We start from the raw sequence: 16,265 nt of genomic DNA on the forward strand, positions 1-16,265 counted from the left end.
TTTACTAAGTGCAATATCATACATGCAGGGTTTCCCTGAGCATGACTTAGCCAATGCAATCACGCACGCACGCACGCACACACACACACACACACACACACACAGTGATGACATTTTCTGTTTTTTGGGAGGGTGATGTTTTAGGGTTGGACTGATTTGCGCTGTTTGATAAGTGTCATCAGTGACAGAGGCAGGCAGTCAATAGCCACACACACACACACACACACACACACACACACACACACACACACACACACAGTCTGGGTCAGTAATTGAGTGGGAGGGATAAGCTCCTCATTCTTTCTTTGCCTGCCCCCCACCATTCTCTGTCGCTCCCTCATTCTCATACACACACACGCACACACACACACACACACACACACACACACAATCACCCAACAAGGCCAATGTGTTGCCACGTCAGAGGCCTGTCATTGGTTTGGTGGTCACTTCTGGTTACAGATGGAGCTGCTTCGTTAGTGAGACGATTTGCTCACAAACACACGCACACTTTTTTTTCCCCACCAAAATGCACACAAACACGGACACACATAGCCTTGAATAAAAAAGCAATATAAGATAGAGAATAGAAATGCATTGGTGCTGCCCCGTATCAGACAAAACCGAGCAACATTGAGATTAGCGTCATACTGCTGAAAGAGAGAACCAGAGATGTGAATAGTGAAAGGCAAGATATCATACATTCATTTTAAACTGGGATAGTTGGTGATTGAGTGAGCCAGGCTGTGAATGAATCGGTGTGTGTGTGTGTGTGTGTGTGTGTGTTTGCATTCCCCACGGCCCTTGGTTCGCAGCGGACATATTGACACAAAATAAACAGCGCTCAATCTCCCGGCCTGTGATTGCTGCTCCGGTGTCAAGATAAGTCCTGGGCCGGTGGCAGCTGAGACCGGCCGCTCGACAATAGAGGACGGAGAGAAGGAAGAGCACAAAAGAGGAGAAACACACAACATCAACATTTGACGGACTTTCTCTTTGGTAGCTTCTCGTCACCGATCCAACATCAATGTAGGAACTGTCTGGTTGCTACAAACACATTTCTTTGTGTGGATTTAAGCAAATCTAGAAGCTTGGCAGTGTTTAAATGTGTTTATTTACGTTTTAAGCATTTAAATGCTCAAAGTCAGTATACAGCTCTTCCCAAAAATGCCAAAGAGGCAGCGCTTAGACAGTCTGCCTTATTTGAATGCACCACATCCATCCTGTGCACCGTGCGCTGAACAACACACAGGCCAGGCCAGGCAAACTTCAAGGTCAAGCAAATATCAAACGGTCATATCGAGCACTGCCTGCATCAGCTTATATGAGACTCCAATAATAAATAAAAAAACGAAAGCAAAGCGCGACAACTACTTGGGAAGTGCCCTTGAGCAAGGCACCTAAGCGCCAAGTGGTCCTGAAGCTGCAGCCAAAGTTGAAGACCGACATGAAACCCGAACACACTCTGAACGGAGGAATTGGCAGATACAACCTGAACCATTTTTGGGATGTTTCGGCCCAGGGCGAAAAGAAAAAAAAAAAAGAGAGAGAGAGAAAGTCAAAGACGAGAGCGGGAGGACGAACGGGGCCGAGGGACGTGAAGGCAGAAATAAAAACAGGAAGGGCATCGACGCATTACAGCAGAGTAGGTGTCAGGACTCCGAGTTCTTGGCTCGCCCCCCCCCCCCCCCCCCCCTTCCTCCCGGGCCACCGCCAACACCTTCCACCCCTCTCCTCCAGAAATGAATATTTCTCATCAGCATATGAATATTGCGGGCGTGACAAGTGCGTGTAAACACACAAAGGCGGAGTGCTCAAATCCACTCACTGGGAGCTATTAAGTCGTCAGGCGGCACAGAGAGGCTGACAGAGGAGAGAAACAGTGTGCATGTACGTGTGTATGGTGACAGGGCAGAGAAGCGATGTGGCGGGCCACTGAACAGAGCAGCCGCAGAGAGAGAGAGGGAGAGGGAGAGAGAGAGAGAGAGAGAGAGAGAGAGTGGACAGGCAGTCAAAAAAAAAAAAAACAAGGAAAGAAAGAAAGAATTGCTGGCAGACTGCTAATTTTACTTGTCGCAAGAAAAAAAAACACCCAACCCGTGCTCAAACTGTCAACGTCACTGTCACCTCAAAACCCAGGGGAAGGTGTGTGTGTGTGTGTGTGTGTGTGTGTGTGTGTGTGTGTGTGTGTGTGTGTGCATGAGGAGAGAAAGGCAAAGACAACGTGCAAAAGAGTCCTTTTTGAGATATTGCGGGGTCAAATGTGTGTGTGGCGTGGACACATGCAAACACACCCACCCACTGACACACACATACACACACACACACAGAACAACAAATATGGTATTTGCCAAGTTACTCATGTGTCAGGTGTGTTAGAGAGACAGTGTGTGTGTGTGTTTGTGTGTGTGTGTGCGCTGTGGGTGTCTGGGGAAGAAGCAGGTTGTTTCCTCTGATCAATGGAGAACCTGCCAAGGTGACCCAGCTCCATCTGCATAACAATGTCTAACTCTTCAACTGTGCTCCTCTCTTTCTTGCTCCATCCCTCTGAATTCCTTAAATGTATTAAGACGTCTTCTGTCAACACAGGACTTCTTCTCCGTACGATTATGTCTCCGTCTATCCATCTATTTAGCACTGGGCTGTAGGGACAGCAATGTCAGACAGTCTCCTGAGTTTCACTGAGTGACTAACCCTGAATAATAACTCAAGGTTTTCAACTCAACATAAAGTAACTAAAGGGGGGATAGAGCTTAACGAATTAATTGATGTCATTTATAATGTACTTTAACCTTTCCAAAATACTGAAAGGATGGCCATGAAATTGGGAACTCGTGCCTCCCCACAAGATGAATTACTTCGAGTCCCTGACCTTTTATCTGGCTCCACTACCATCTCCAAACTTAAATTTGTCAAATACCTGAAAAACTATCCACATTCTCAGCCGTACATTGCATTTAATAGACAAATGAAGATGGTAACAATGGTAACAATTACACCTGCCAACATTAGCATGTTGATATACTCACTTTGGGCATGGCAGGGTGCTGAGATTTGCATTTACCTCACAGAGTCTTATACCCTTTTTCTACCAAAATAAGAGTGAAACACGGGGAAACCCGCTAACATAGTTGATAGAGCTCTTTCCCATTGCCAGTAGTTAGCCTTTGTTTATCAGTAAACAGTGGAAATAAGTGGCCATTTAAGGTGGTTATTTATCAATTTATATAACGTGAATGTTATTTTTAGTTAGGCAGTGAGATGAGCACCAGAGGACCTTACGTGGGGTCCTAGAGTCAGAGCAGTCAGTTAGCAATGATTGGACACATTAAACGGAAGTCCTGGACTGTGTATCACCTTGAGAACTTGTTGGCGATACGGATAAACTGCAGTTACTTTACTGCATTACTTTGTGGCAATAATCACACACAGAACCAAAGCGGTAACATTACTCTATCTGTTACTTATTCACTCTCTCTTCCGAACTCTCAAATCAGAGTTGGTGATTGTTGGAACAGAGGAAAGACTAACAAAGTTCTGTTGAGTTGTGTGTGTCATGTTTCTATCACTGTCGATTGGAGCCGGAGCCGGTAACTACTGGTTTTGTGCATTATTTCACATTTCCTGAACAGGATACTTAACATTTGGAGGTTTTTCCAAGATCCGAAAGCCCACTGCTGTGTTCCTGGAGGAACTGGAAGCTGTATTGTGTTCAGTAAGGGATCTTTTTGTATTATGGTTCAGGTTTCAACCTCTGGGGCTGGACCGATGCATGGTTACATTAGCTGGGTCCAAGCAACGCCTTGAGCATTTACAGTTGGGGAAAACAATACTACTCCAGATTTACAGTTAACTGCATGTTCGGGAGCTTAAAAGACAAATACATTAGTTTATAGAAAAGTCACTACGTTTAAGATAAATACAAAATCATCCTTTAAACAACTCGCTTTATTTGTATTTGACAACCTCTCGTGCCTCCATCTTTAAATTCCCCCCCGAGAGTCACAGAGCTAAAATACCTTTGAATGGTGCCAGTGACATTCTCTGATTTAAGGGTCAACTCTGCAGTTACACAGATTTCTCAGACCAGGCAGATACAGCTGTGACGTGGGCCGCTAAGTGGGCCAGGGGTCTATCAGTGAACGGATCTGTTGGGCTTGTAACCTGCGGCGACAGGTCCTTAACGCGCCGCGCGGACAGAGCCGTAACAGATGCCCAGCTAAGTGCCTGATTAAAACTTAATGTGCAGAAGGAACCCTGTGCGAGTGTGGGGTTTTTCTGAAAGTGTGTGTGCGTATGTGTGTGTGTGTGTGTTGCACAGCGTCAGGGAGAATATGAGATGGGCGCCAGCCCTCCAGCGAGAGAGAGGCCATGCCAGCTGCTTCTCTCCCCAGAGACGGAGCCCTGAAGCTGGCAGCGAGGCAGGGTAGTCAAGGGAAGGCACTAGGGGGTGATGGCACAGTCACAACACAAGTGGCATATGTGACGTGACACTCCACTTATCAAATGAGAATTCATATTATAAATTATAATACACCAGATTTATGGAGATGTTGCTATTTTTTGTTGCTAAGTTCATATTTTTCCTCTTTTTTTTCAATGCCAGTTTGATTGCAAAGTACAGGTGTTATCAGATTCAGGAGCAACAGTCATGAATGTTGTGTTCATTCAAAATGATAACGAACATAACGGCGTCACCGTTCAATGAACACAGGTTTTTAACCACAGATATTTCTCATATATAATTGCACCCACAAATTAACATAGCTTTTATGAATGAGAGTGTGTGTGTGTGTGTGCGCGTGCGTGTGCGTGTGCATGTGTTTGAATGTGTTCAGGAGGTATTCGTGGGTCAACAAGCCAACAGCCAATAATTTACCCACTGACAGAACATTTCATCTGCCTATCATCCTTTCCCTCTCTCCCTCTCCGCCTCTCCCTCCATTCCTCTCACACTGATTATGCTGTCAATACGGTGCGGATGAGAGGAGCTGACAATTGACCAGCCTGGATCAATATCAGCTAATAAGCATGTCAGGAGAGAGGAGAAAAGAGCAAGGAATCGACTGGGAGAGAGGGAGACGGAGAGAGAGAGGATGAGTGAGAAAGTGACAAAAGAAAAAGACAGTTTGATCCAATTCGACTACTTGGCGTGTGGAGGTGTAAGTGGGATGATTGGGCTGTTATTGCTGGTTTAATGTTAGGCAATCAGAGCCCTAGTGGTCTAGATATCAACAAACATCCATCAAATTGTCCCTTCTTCTTCTTGATACCACCACCTCTGCCTGGCCCCGCCTGGCCCCTGACAAACAATACAACAACAACGAGAGCCGAGCAATGGTGCCGTTTAAAAAAAAGAGAAGAAAACCCAGAGAGCTTGAATTGATAGCCTCGCACTCGCTGCATGAGCGAAAAAGAAAACACACTTGTTTGTGGGTATTTGTTTGTGTTGGGCAGATCTTTCTCATTAAATTCTTTCTTCTCGGCTCTCGCCGGCTTTCCCCTGGCAGAGGAGCATGCCGTTGTTGATGGTGATATAATAACACAGTCAGGTGTCTGTGGCCAATTCCCTGTCATTTGGACTTTTGCGTAAATCACCATGCATTTTTCTCTCCTTTTCTTTCCTACTCGCTTTCTCTATTTCACGGCTCGATCTTCCTTCTTTTTTTTCCCCAAGGTGTAATTTTCTTTTGCTCAAATTACCTTTTCTTGTGGCCTCCGAGGCGCCACAATCGTTGATGTTGTATGGATACTGATGGGAGCTCTTCTGTGTAAATGCAACACTGCGACTAGCACAACTAGTCAACACTACTTAGTGTAATACTGCCTATTATAGAGGAGCAGGATGATACATGACTGGCTCTAAATTGACTAACTACCTGATTAACTGAATATGAAAGGCTGCTTAGTGACAGAAAGACAACAGACTGTCCTGTGATGAAGCTGCAAGAGGCAGATTGTGGTAGATTTGTGTTAAGTGGATTTATTGCACGTTGAATCATTTTTATTTTATTTATTCTTTACTAGAGATGCACCAATACCGATACCGACTCAACGGGCCGATCTGGTATCGGCTACTATAATAAATAACAATGAAGTCCATTTATATCTGTGCATTTATTTGTTATATTTAGTGTAACAGTTCAATTTTCTTTTCTTTACCAATACAAACAAATTGCTGAGAAGGTCAAGATTGATTCTGTGACCGATCTGTAACAAAAAATTTAACATCTGCAGAAAACTATGTGTATATACTGGGATATTTATCCGCAACGGCAAATAGGTTTAGAAAGAAACGTAACAAATGCCACGAGGAAATGTTGTAAAGCACAACGTACAAATCTGTAAATAGTGAACACATTTGTTGCCTCTATTATCCGGCTGAGGCAACTAAAGTCATATTTTTTGTTATGTTCAGGGAACTCAAAGCACTGGGTCAGGGAAAGAATGCTGTCTTGTTAAAAAATTGAAAAACTCAATGGGGACACAAGAAATGTGTACTTTTTCAATATTTAACCAAAACCACCATCTTTCCATAAGCTGTACCAAAGTTTATTGTGGACGAGGCGCAACAACTGGGACTCAGCCTTGTGTTAATGTCCGGCGGGCTGTTTAATCCCCACGACTTCTGAACTGGAAATAATATTTCTAATGAACACAATACATACAGCAATTATGTTTCCTTTAAAACTGTTTAGTATTGAAAGGTAGCCACAATTTTATTTCTTGCATTTTTGTTGTTTGCCTTTCATCATCATCCTTCTCTGAGCTCAATAAAACCTGCCCAGGGATGTTCTTGTTTTTCTGACTCCAACAGATAAGTTGTCCATCACCTTCGTGTCCGTCCTAACACATGCTGTCCCCCGCCAGACATGTTAATCACCGTGCAGAGCCCCCCCGCCTACATATTCAGTCAGTGTCCCTGCTAGGACCAACTAGACGACATGTCCTGCTCCCGCCACACATGCTGATTGCAGCGGGGACGTAGTGATGAGTGATGGAATGGAGGGGACAGACGAGCAGGTGGAAAAGGAGAAGAGTGGCGTTCTTCTCATTTACATGTTTATAGCTCCGCGGTAGGGAGGGGACAGCGCTGGTTTGTGGTTCGACGGACATGTCCAATTATCAACCCTGTTGTTTCCTCAACAACGCTCTCTGGATGCTCAACATGCAAACACAGACAGCCAGACGCACACACATTCATGTGAGCCAGCTGTGCTTGCTGGGAGAATGAGCTGGTTAGTGTACTGCGGGGCTGCTTGTGAGCATAAGGGTCATATGTCATATGGCAGGTATGGAGTCAGCTGTGCTTTAATGACAGCTGTGTGCGTGTGTGTCTGTGTGTGTGTGTGTGTGTGACCCCCCCACCACACACACAAAGAGAAAGAACGTGGTTAACTCGTAACTCATAATCACCAGACACACTGGATGGGACATAACATATGCCATATGGCAAACATACAAAGTCAAGCATACCTAATGTGTTATTTCCATGTTAATGCAATCCTCTCCCTCACCATGGCAACAAGAATGATTGACAGAGCAGGAAAGGTTAGAGCAGGCCGAGAGAAAGAAAGATAGAAATGTAGAGGTTTTTTTTATTCCAAATGCATCTTCTTAACCCCTCCAACCCACAAACGCACACTCATGCACAAAGGTAAAAATAAAACAATTTATTCCGATGTTGCCCCCCCCCCCCCCCCCCCCACCCCCCCCCCCCCCCCCCCCCCCCCCCCCCCCCCCCCCCCCCCCCCCCCCCCCCCCCCCCCCCCCCCCCCCCCCCCCCCCCCCCCCCCCCCCCCCCCCCCCCCCCCCCCCCCCCCCCCCCCCCCCCCCCCCCCCCCCCCCCCCCCCCCTCAAAAAAAAAATAATCGAAGACCCAAAACGTGAGCTGCAAGGAGGCTAACCACACACTCATGTGCCATCTGATAGTCAGCCTCTCATCTCCTTGTTCCTCAGGCCCCCACCCTTGCAACTCCAACACACACACACACACACACACACACACACACACACACACACACACACACACACACACACACACACACACACACACTGGTTGGGAGGAGAGAGAATATTAAAAACAAACAAACAGAGAATTGACTTGCTGAGAAGAATTACAGAGGTGCTGATTACATCTGACCCCTCACCTCTGCTGTCAAAAAGCGGTCCTCTCTCCTCTCTTGTTCTCTCCTCCATGAATGTGTCAACTCTCATTTCCCCCCCACCTCTTTGCCACTTTGTTAACGTCGCTGCAAGAATATTTTTGTTACAGACGAGCCTCTTGGGGAGTACTCTTGCTCATGAGACAGAGACTTCCCCAATAGTAGCTTCCAAATTTGTTGTATCTTTCAATTTAGAAGAAGGCAGAGTTATCCAGAATAATTTAAATAAAAGAGACAGAAAGGTTAGAATCTGGATCATCGAGCACATTGAACTGCACTTTTACTGCTTCTTTTTACACTTTGTGCAATGACAATATATCTAAATCTGAATTAAACATGAAAGTTATAGTCCAACTCGGTGTCTGAGACCTGTGTTATCCGACAGGCTTGTGTGGGACATATAGGAGAGCTGTCTGATCTGTTAAGGGACTTAGTTGGGTAAAGCCACTTAGGGCCTCTGATACACAATTGTCAACAGACAAAATACCTGGATTATGAGCTGGTTAATATGAGAGGTCGGGAGTGGAGGTGCTCCCTTAACCCACTAAGTTGCCTGTTTTGGTTGGGTAATGCAGTGCCCCATTAACCCTTCCAATCCGGTGCTTTGTCGAGGTTGTTATTTCAACCTCGTAAATATAAAAATAAGGAAGTGTCCCCTTCACATTTTAAACTGGATGTTAAAGAACAGCAACACCTGAAAGTCCTACTGGTTAAACAAGAGAAGTTCACAACAGAACAACTTAAAGACAATGACAAATAAAACTATAACTTAAACCCCTGATTAAACCATCCTTGACTTGCTTAACCTCAATTGTGTTCGGCAGATACTCAGCAAGCTACGAGGGTCCAAGAAGGTCCAGTTGCATTACCAACATAATTTAACAAAATTATGTATTATTTGTTAAATATCAAATCAAAATCCTTTAATACATATCAGTAAACATACACACATATAAGTTGCACATAAAGCAGACATACGTTATTATTAAAGGATGAGGATGGCACAATTCGATAGTTTTCTTTCTGTAACATAAAACGACATGCACTCTGTCTCTAAACTATGTGGAACTCAGCCTTGGTAGATCGTACTGAAGGCGTAAACAGGTCACGAGTATATCACTGATGTGTTTCTTTTATTGCTTGACTGACAACAGAGGTCTGTGTCACGGGGGAATGAGCTATATCAGACTGTGCAGGATGCGGCCTACTGGAAATAAGTGGACAGCCTATAATACACCACATCTTGCCCCTTTCACTGAACCTGGTGCTCACATGCAAGGGTCTATCTGGAGTGTTTCCTTAGTGAGCGATGAGGGAGTTTACACCAGTGGACCTGATCAGAAACTTATCACTGGTGCTCAGCCGCTTGAATCATGTGACCCAAATTGTTGGGTACTGGTATTCCTTTCTCCCCTATCCTCTCTTTCTCTTTCTCTCTCACACACAGACACACACACACACACACACTCACACACTCACATTCTAATGACAGCAGTGGGATAGTTAACTGGTGCTGAAGTCGAGTTGCGGTTGTGTGGCACGGGTTGATTTGGCAGCAGTCACAGCTGAAAGGCTTTTATCCTGCACGGTAGAAAGAACAGGGGTGGACATGCATTAGGACCCCTGAGGGTCACACACACACACACACGCACGCACGCACGCACACACAGGGAGTAGTCCGAAGTGTGTGTTGGGTCTGAGGAGGCAGAGAAAACGAGGGAGTAAGAATTGAAAAATCTCCGGATGATGGTACTGTATGTTGCTAGGTGATAAACTACTGCCACTTTTTCATGTTTTCTTCTCTTTTTTTTGCCAGAGGGCTTTGCAGCAGTCTCTAGGTCTATCGTTCAGCGTACAGATCAATGGAGCTCTTCACACAGGTTCTCTACTGTATGATACCACATCAGGTGACACAAGTGCACAGAGGCAGACAGAATCATGGAGAAGGAATCAAAGCGGCTCACACACACTGCTCCTAAAAAAGCTTTACAGTTGGTAAAACAGCACTTTATCCTGACCCTCCATCTATCACATTTGAATCCATCTCTTTGTGTCAGTTTCATGAGTAATACAATGAATCACTCACAGGTTCAATGTCAGATTAGTGCTCTGGTTGAAATGATATGTTGTTAAGTTTAGTGAAGCAGTATTCAAGCTCAGGAGGGTCAGAACAGAAAAGTGAGTTTGATTTCTTTTCAGTCCAGATCACAACAGTGCGTTTTGATCCGCCTCAGTCTAAAGGTTGTTTAATCTAACACATTTGATAACAAGTAACGAGTGGAAATATGCAACTGTGTTGACACAGAGATCACAGGCTAAAGAGAGGCAGAACTAAGATGAGACTGTATAACAACAAACCAGTTATCTGGCTATTACTGAGTTCATTCTCATTATCGGTTGTTAGCAGTCGGGGGTCGTCCTTTTAATCTTTGTGCAGACAGTAAACACATGATTATACAAATAATGAGCGGAGATATGGATAGTCAGGAAAAGGAGGGCAAACGGGCCGAATAAGATGGACGGAGAAGGGCACACACAATGTGGTCGAATGCAGAAACGTAGGGCCTATTACTGCACACAAAAGACTGGTACCACAAAATCTTTTAAGCTTGGAGCAAGGCAGAACCACTTTGGGTGTTACAGTATGAAGAACTGTGCACAAATTATTGGAAATGCCTGGTGCAAAGCTGCCTCTTTGCTCTGTATTGAAAACAAGCACTTGAGAAGACTGTGTGAAACGGGATGCCAGAGAAAAGGATACAGGGTTGAGAAGGTGAAGTTCAGGCCACACCCATAGACGGTATAGTGGACGTAGCCATCGTGACGTCACCCACTGACCTTATGGCTATACATCATACCTGGTGGCAATCCGGAGGTTACACCTTCACAGTGCTCCAGTGAGCTGCCGAAGTCTTCCTCGACCACAACCTCAACACCTAATAAACAAGATGTCATGGATGCAAGCCAAGGCAATTAACTAGAGTATAGCCTACATACTTTGCACACATCACCAAGGCTAATGTTGTTAACAAAGAGGCCACTCACACAACAACCAAGCCACAACTATGCCCTGCACCAGAATCCACACAACACACTCACAACTCACTCTCTCTCTAACCCGACACACATGTGCACATGCACACACTCGAACCTGACACTTTGACCTTGGCTGGGCTTCTTATCGAAGGCGGTCCACCAACAGAAGTGAAGAAGGACTCTCTTCCACCTGCTGGCTGGCCGTGTCATTTAAGTGGAAGATCCTCTCTCACATTCAGTATAAATGTGACTTTTGCTGGACATAGTAGCCCAAGCTTTTAAAAGACATTGTTTGTGACAATTGCAAGTGACAAACATTTGAGGAATTTAGAGACCCCGCCCACCTACATAATGTTGTTTCAAGTGTCGATCTGTATTTCGCATACTCCTTGTGGTAGTTATTGACCATAATCAGTTGAATTGTCAATACATCAAGTAAGTGTGAACAAATAAGGAAGACTCAAAGCTCCCGCTCAACTTTCACAGGCAGTTTTCATTTAACGTTAAGATTAAAAATTTGACTGAAATTCCGCGAGAAGGATTTCCGAACATTTCCAAATCCATTTCTGCTTCAATCCCTACAAACACAAACATGCACAGAGCCACTGCAGGGAGTACGGAGTGTAGCTGCAGGGCCTATCTAGTACAGTGTTTCTCCCTCGCTGGTTTGACTATGGCACTTATCAGCCTACTGCAGAGAGAAGAGAGCAGATACCACACAGATGAACTCCACTGCCGGTGTGTCTGCGTGTGTTCATGTATGTGTGTCTTTTCTCGGTATGGGTCTATCTGTGTGCAGGAATAAGTGTGTATGTGGGTATGTGTCGTGTGTGCGTGTGTGCATTTGCCATTCAGTGTACTGCGCGGGAGTGTGTTTGTCTTCCTTTACCTTTTCCACTTATCTTGACATGCAAACCCCTCTGTGCGAAGGTGTGAGATGTGAGTAGTGGCGTCTGACTGGGAGGAGATTTGAGCTGCGCTAATATTCAGGTTTGGGATCCCTCCTCTCTCTGAAGGATTAACCTCAGATGGAAAAGATCTGGCCTGCTGTCTGTTGACAAAGCCACAGTTATGTATGATACAAGAGCTCAGCAAATGCATGCCAATGAAACCCACTTCATTGAATCTGTGCAGATGTCTAGAGAGAGAAGGCAGGTAGAATTGGAATGGAAAATAAATAAATGTTTTCTGAAGAGATGTTGTGTTCTTGGAGCAGCCCTACGGGTATATCTGTATTGTGTGTGAATGTGTGTGTGTTTTCTGTGAGAGAGTAAGCAAAAGAGAGAGGGACCACCATGGGTCATCCGTCCATCTGTCCAGCCAATGGTCAATTTGGAGCCAGAGAATAGAGGTATTGAGTCAGGTAAATGGGTGGCGAATACAACGTCTGCGCGTATGCGCTCGTTTCTGCTTGTGTGAGTTCGCCCACATTGAAAGGCAATGGCAACTCGGACCAACTCCATCACTCTGGATGAATAGGGACACCCAGGGATGAACGGATGGAAAGAGAAATGGAAGAATGGGAGAGGATATGCGGAGGAGGAGTGACAGGTGGAGGTTATCTTGCCATGGAGAGAGAGGACGGGAGGCACACATGGGAGGAGAGGGAGCTATTGTACATTATTAGCTGGCATAGTAAAAAGACCTCATACATGCACAAACACACACTGGGCTTCAGTAAATAGACAGAGCCATCAGGGATCACAGTGTTCTTTCAATAGTCAGTGCATGTGCACATATTTTGTAGCTTTTTCAGAGGTCTTGTTGACTTTAACGAACGATTGTCACTACTAAATCTTTGGAACACAAACACTTCCCATGTGCACAAACTGAACGTCGGTCAGAGACATGGTCATTAGAAACCAACCTTTCATTGATAAATGGTCATATTTAGTATGTGAGTTAGTAGTAATCTCATTTCATGCTGTAAGTGAAATGGTTAATCAATAACAGATCGACAGTTAATTGATTGCGAACATTCTATCAAAACGTTTAAATTATCTTTCGAGCAAATTTGCTGGTTCAAACTTATTTTTCTCTGTTTAAACCATTGACTATTAAATACCTCTACGTTTTTTATGACTGCACCGTGTCATTGTACCAAAGGAAGTTGTAATGTAATAGATTATTCTATAACCCTTCAACATCACACCAACCCTAACCATGTTCATGAAAGCATTGCTTCACTGTTCTAAGCGCTGAGTGCTGTGTTGGTTCTCTCTGGAAAATAAGACAAATAGATTTCCACTCCACTGTGGGTTGTTGGAAACACAGAGAGAAGACCTGGACGGCGATGCCCACTGTGGCTGGAAAGAAAAAGAAAAGAAGCAGCTCAGGAAAATCAAACGTTGTCCAGCAAGTCTAAAAGGAAAAAGATGTGACCTTAAATCACCAATTTATGTTTGAGACATTTAGTGGAACCGTGTGCAAATATAAATGGTATAGAAAAAGGCTTTTTAAACTCAGCAAATGAACACAACTATGTAAGATCTTTCCTTTGGGCTTTTCTAAATTAGTTCTGACGAGTCCATCTGGCAATGATGTCTTCGCTCTTAATCCCACCTAAAAACTTGTGATTGGTTTGGTTGCTTTTACAACTGAGGAAACGGGGATGTGAGCAACGGAAGCCGTGACGAGAGACGACGGGCGCAATCCAGTTGAACGTTCGTCTTTAAGACGCGTGCAAACACATAACCAAGCTCAAACAAATGGGTCTGCATAAATAGACTGAGACATACACATCACACACATGTCCCAAGGTTAGCACAACACTCCTCATTTCAATTAACAATTATCATGCTCCAAAGGCAACTCTGAAAATTAATGTGCTTGCCATCTCCTGTTCTCTCTTTCAGAATCAGTCTGGCATTTCTCTCTCTCTCTCATTCTCAAACGAGTCGTGGCCCTCGTTCGGATCTTCCCTCATTTCCTTCTCCTCCTGCGAGGTAGTAACTGTTCATCTATGTCATCTCTCTCTCTCTCTCTCTCTCTTTCTCTCCCTCTCTCTCTTTGCCTCTGTCCCTCCCACCTCAGGGCCACTCCAGTCTAAATGGAGTGATTAGTCTAAAGTGGGTGCTGTCAGTGAGATCATCCTAAGATAGAGTCCTATCTGGAATGACCTGAGTCGACAGCGGACCAGCTCCAGAGAGACAGAGAGAAAGAGAGACACTATTAAATGTTATATTTGTGACAGCTGGCTCCAGGCTCTGCCACAGCCATGCCTCGTCTCTGCAGCGCCTCATCTAGATCCAACCAACGCTCTTGCTCTGAGCTGTGTCTATGTCGCCACATCTCTCCGTAGAGTCAATGTGGAGAGTAGAAGCAGAGTGGAAGGAAGGAAGGAGGAAGAGAGATGAGGAGAGTAGAGTTGAAGTGAGGTGAGGGTTAAGACGGACTAACACCCAACACATTAACAAAATAAATGGAGACATATGATCATAAATACGGTGGCTTAAAGATTAAAAGGCTTTGGCCTACACCTGTCTCTCTGTCGGCCACCCACACAAAAGGACAAGGACAGAGCATTACAATATTCTGCAGAGGGCACAGGCTGACAAAAGCCATTTCATCACGGGTTAACCTCATTCACACATTAATCTGCCACAATAGCTTCCTAATCACATAATCCACAGAAATTATACAGACAACACCTTTAAATTATGATTGCACAGCTGGAGGGAGGGGGGGGGATTAACTAACAGTAACGAGAGATGACTGCGGACGTGTGTGTGTGTGCATGTGTGTGCGTGTGTGTGCGTGTGTGTGCGTGCGTGTGTGTGTGTGCGTGTGTGTGTGCGTGCGTGTGTGTGCGTGCGTGTGTGTGCGTGCGTGTGCGTGTGTGTGTGTGCGTGCGTGTGCGTGCGTGTGTGTGCGTGCACACAAACAAACAAAACCCACATAGTGGTGTTAAGGTTTGTCTGTATTATTTGTCAAGTGAGCATAACACTTTACCTCCCATTGTTGTTGTTGTTGTGTGTGTGTTTGTTGGTGTGTCTGTGTGTGAAAACATCATTATGTTTAGAAATGGAAGTGATTCCTACCACTTGACAACAAATAACTGCACTAATCATGACGGTGTAAAAACACTCCACGTTATGCATGATCTTGCACACAGGCACACACACACATTTGTACACACACACACACAATGTAGTATTGAACAGATGTATGGGTGCACTGCATGATCAACAACTCAAGTGTTTTGTTACACAGAGAGCCACTTCCCATTAAGGTCACGTTGCAAACAGCAATTGACCTGCGAATGTATGCGAATGGCGGTAAGCGTGCGCCTGTATACGTGTGTGCATCTGTGTGCACCTGTGTGCACCTGTGTGCATCTGTGTGCATGCGGTAATGTGAGTGCATAAATAAGGAGGTGCAACCAAACGGTTGACGTTTGAGTGTGTGTATCCTGTAACATAGTGCCACCGAGAGATACGTTTCTCTTCCTATGCATTTCCTCTTGAAGTCAGCTGCTCTCATCCAAATTGTGTGTTGCAGGTGTGTGTGTGTGTGTGTGTGTCCAAAACTAGGCTCTTCAGTTAGACAAGGTAGGATTAAAGAGAAGGGATAGACTTTCAGAGGGGGAGAGAGGGCGAGAGGGAGAGATGCTTCAGAGAGCCCATCACGTATGCATTGAAAATTTCTCCCTCGCTGCAATTATTCAAGAGCTGCTGTTTGCCAGAAAGGGATGAGCGACAGGAAGAGAAGCAGGGAGAAGAGTCAGATGGTGGATCAACACGAGGTTAGATGGCGTGGGTAGGTTTACCAGAGCTGTGAATTCACATTGCCAGGACAGGGGTATATGTGTGCGCGTGCGTGTGCGTGTGCCTAGGTGGATAAAGTGAGTAAAAAGATAGGAAAAGATAGAGAGATATACATGTATAAGAGAGACCTGGCTGCTCTACCAGATAAGTGTCAGTAGGTAATGAAACAATTGGGACTCGTAGTGGAGAGAGAAGGAAAGGGTTCACAGGGAAGGAGATCAAGAGGAAAGAAGTAAGTGAAAGGACAATTTAAATTGGTTAAAGGGAGAATGGGGACCGAAAAACAAGGATAAAGAGA

General features: G+C 44.9%; 1 protein-coding gene across 4 annotated transcripts in view; it reads right to left on the bottom strand.

Moving 5' to 3' along the window:
• camkmt (calmodulin-lysine N-methyltransferase) overlaps window positions 1–16,265 on the bottom strand; it is a 70,160-nt gene that overhangs the window by 23,042 nt on the left and 30,853 nt on the right. Inside the window, exon 4 of one of the 4 annotated variants that reach the window (XM_034551737.1) lies at window positions 9,717–9,746. The exons of the other annotated variants lie outside the window; for them this stretch is intronic. Within the exon in view, the coding sequence (XP_034407628.1) occupies window positions 9,745–9,746 (2 nt within the window). The 3' untranslated portion in view covers window positions 9,717–9,744. Of the gene's footprint in view, window positions 1–9,716; window positions 9,747–16,265 lie in introns of those variants that run through there. 4 annotated transcript variants of the gene reach the window in all.

Source organism: Cyclopterus lumpus, chromosome 15 (genome assembly GCF_009769545.1).
Source record: "Cyclopterus lumpus isolate fCycLum1 chromosome 15, fCycLum1.pri, whole genome shotgun sequence".
Classification (NCBI taxonomy): Eukaryota; Metazoa; Chordata; class Actinopteri; order Perciformes; family Cyclopteridae; genus Cyclopterus; species Cyclopterus lumpus.